Source organism: Phalaenopsis equestris, unplaced genomic scaffold, assembly GCF_001263595.1.
Source record: "Phalaenopsis equestris unplaced genomic scaffold, ASM126359v1 Scaffold000025, whole genome shotgun sequence".
Taxonomy (NCBI): Eukaryota; Viridiplantae; Streptophyta; class Magnoliopsida; order Asparagales; family Orchidaceae; genus Phalaenopsis; species Phalaenopsis equestris.
The window spans coordinates 299,895-303,141 of NW_018164467.1; the positions used below are offsets into that span (position 1 = coordinate 299,895).

The 3,247-nt window shown below is 33.3% G+C and overlaps 1 protein-coding gene across 1 annotated transcript in view; it reads left to right on the forward strand.

Moving 5' to 3' along the window:
- The window catches only part of LOC110018573 (lysine-specific demethylase 5B), a 119,966-nt gene that overhangs the window by 87,023 nt on the left and 29,696 nt on the right, over positions 1-3,247 (forward strand). The window contains exons 21-22 of the mRNA XM_020715922.1: positions 1,021-1,203; positions 1,395-1,456. Of these exons, the coding sequence (XP_020571581.1) occupies positions 1,021-1,203; positions 1,395-1,456 (245 nt within the window). The remainder of the gene's footprint in view (positions 1-1,020; positions 1,204-1,394; positions 1,457-3,247) is intronic.

A 3,247-nucleotide genomic window follows, 5' to 3' on the forward strand; every position in this document is an offset into this window, starting at 1 on the left:
CATAATTTTTATGTCATACGGCATTCCGTCATTTTTCTTGACGCACAAAGTTGCTCACCGCCTCCTTTCCTTCACGTGGCTAGGGGCACGATGTCGTTTCCTCTTTTGGCTAGGGCTAGGGGTTGTTTCCTCTTTTGACTAGGGCTCTCTGATGAATCTGAGGTAGGAGAAACTCGCGAGTAGTTTCCTTCCTTTTTCTTCTTTGCTCAACTAAGATATGTCTCATTCGCACTGTTTTTTTGTTGCTCTTGATCTCCCTATTTGTAAAACGAATGATTGACTCCAGATTGCACGACCTTAAGCCTAAACGTAGCGACGGTTATCCCACATTTCTGATTTGATTTTTATTCATTTATTTAAATTTTCTGTTATAACAGATGATACCTCCAATCGTATCATTAAATGCAAGGCAGTTTGCCAGGCGACCTTGGCATAGGCTTGCTAAATGAGTGATCCTTGGTTGAATTCACGCTGGGACAATCGCCATGCAAGATTGCTGAGGCGACCTCTGGTTTGCTTTACCCTTTGATTTGCTTAATCTTGTTTGGTTGTCGGCCTTGCATTTGGTGTGAGCTTGGAGTGTTAGCAGCCACATGATTGGTGCAAACTTAGCTTGTTCACCACCTTGTGGTTTGCAAAATTATGCCACATGACAACACCATGGGTTTTTCACAAGCTTTCCACGTTGATAACCTTACTTTCAACGTGAGTTTCTGTATGGGGAACTCAGAGCATAGCTTGGCTGTTTCGATTCACATTATTTTCATCAGTTAAACTGAAAAAAATTTCTGTAAACAAAAGGCTTTTGAAACAGAATTTAATTGAAAATTTAGTTTCATCAATGGAAACGTGTGCCTACCAAAACTGGTAGTTTTTGCATTACGATGGTACAAGGTGGTAGATCAATAAAAAGTTATCCCTGAAATTTTAGGAACCCATGAGTAATATCACCCTATATTAAATTACATATTCAAATGCAGGTGTGTTTTTCTGATGTAGAACTGTGATTTCTTTGTGTAGGACGTTGATAACTTACTTGAAGATGTACGCTCTCTCCCAAGTGTGTTTGCAGGTTCCAATTTGGTTCAAATGTTGTTAAAAGGTGCAGCTTGGCTGAGAAAAGGTTTAAATACATTGTTTGATCCTCAGAATTCTAAACGGTGCACTCTAAAAGAGGTTGAAGATGTTTTGGGAGAACTTCGGGTATCTCCATTCATACTAATTTTTCTTTAGACTTGCAAGTTGAATGTATATTTTTAGCAAGTACTCATAATATTATAAATCCAACTTTGTAATGTTCTAAGCTATTGTTGCGATCTAATTTTTCTTGTGAGATGCAGAAAACTGTAATGTTCTAAGCTCTTGATGGATCTAATTTTTCTTGTAAAATGCAGAAAACTGTAGTTCAATATCCTGTGATGGTTGCTCACCTTCAAAATTCAATTGAAAAACATAAGTTAGTTTCTTTGCCCTTCTAATGAAGTTTTTGCCCGCTTTAAAATTCTTGCGTTGATCTTGCTGATTTCACAGTTCTCTAGCTTTTACTTCTATACACATGTTATATAGACATACATTTTTCAAATGCTAATGAGCTACTATCTTTTTTCTTTTTAATTTTTTTTTTATTGTTGGATTAGCTGATGTAGCCAACCCCACTTATTGGGATAAAGGCTAGTTGTTGTTGTTGGATTGGTTGATGCAGTCACTACTAAGGTATACCTTTGTTTAGAATTATGGGATTTGCCCAGTGCTGCCTTAGAGAAGATGTTTTTGTTTGATGTGATTTTAGGCTACCATGATGGGTTAGATTTTGCTATCTATTCTATAATTGGGCTTCCAAGTTGGATTTGTGACTGTGAAACTCCATGCTTCTTGTAATTAACTCCTCAAAGTAATGTTTGAATCCTCAATTGTCGAAGGTGATATGAACCCTTTAGCATATGTAAATGGCTACAATACCATTTAACCATAATTATTCATCACTTTCTAAAATACAGGACCCATAGATAATATTTTTAATAATAGGTTAATCAAAATGATAACACTATAAAAAAGTTGCAAGATAATTGAGAACTGGCACTTGATGACTAATAATGATTATAAGCCGGACATTTGGATTGTGAGAAATCATGTTTGTTTCAAAATTAAAAAATTGATTGTAAAGTTCCTTAGTACAATATAATCACTTTGGTTTATTTTATGAGTTTCCTGAAATCATTTGGAGCATTATCTTAATTTTGTGTAATTATTGAATTTTCTTTTCTCCAAGGGGCCTTCGTCACCATTTCACATATAATTTCTTTTATTTAATTAGAATTATCGCGAATAACGCTTTTCATTCAAAAAAGATTAGAAAAAAGCTTAAAATGCAACTTTGGGAAAGCTGATATAAAAATGATAATCCATGTCATAATCTTAGTAAATAATATATTGAATTACATTCAAAAGCAATCATCCCGTGCTTCATAACAATACTTCTTCTCTATGTTTATTATGCAGTCCTCCAACCTTGGCTCAAATTGTTTCTTTAAAGTCGTTAATCCTAAAAGTGAAAGGCGAAAGGGCACATATAAAATTTTTAGGAACTATAGGGTAGATATTTTTTGTGACAATTCTAATATGTTGAGAGAGTTTATAATATTAAGTAATATATGAATTTGAAAAAAAAATAGAATTCTTTGTAACTCTTGAAAGAACTAGGAAACATGAAAAATTGCTCTCTAAAGATGAGTAGTAGTCACAAACTTATTTGCAATGAACCTGCAAAGAGTTTGTAATTAACTGTTTTTATAAACATTAGAAGTAGGAATATTTAACAAGAGCGTGTTTTGAGGTTTCTAGGCCTTTTATCATTTGATCTACATGGGCAAATCCTATGCCTCAAAGAGATTGTTATATCCTATTTGTTTTGCCACTAGATTTGATCATCTATGTAAAAGAATGATTTTATTGCTATATTTGTTTGATAAATTTTTTAATAACCTTAGAGTCAAAGATAAGTGAAGGAAAAAGAGAAAATAGAAAGAAAAAATATAATTGCGAGTAAGTATTAATGTCCATATTTTCCTATAATAATATGAAGAACAATGATAACAACAACAACAATATTAAATAAATGAATATATAAATAATGACTCACTTATAATCATAAAGGCTATGACTCGCACAAATCTTGCTTTCATAGCTGCTCTTCCTAGCCTATTGTGCCCTCACACTCTCTTTATTGATATATATATATATATATGTA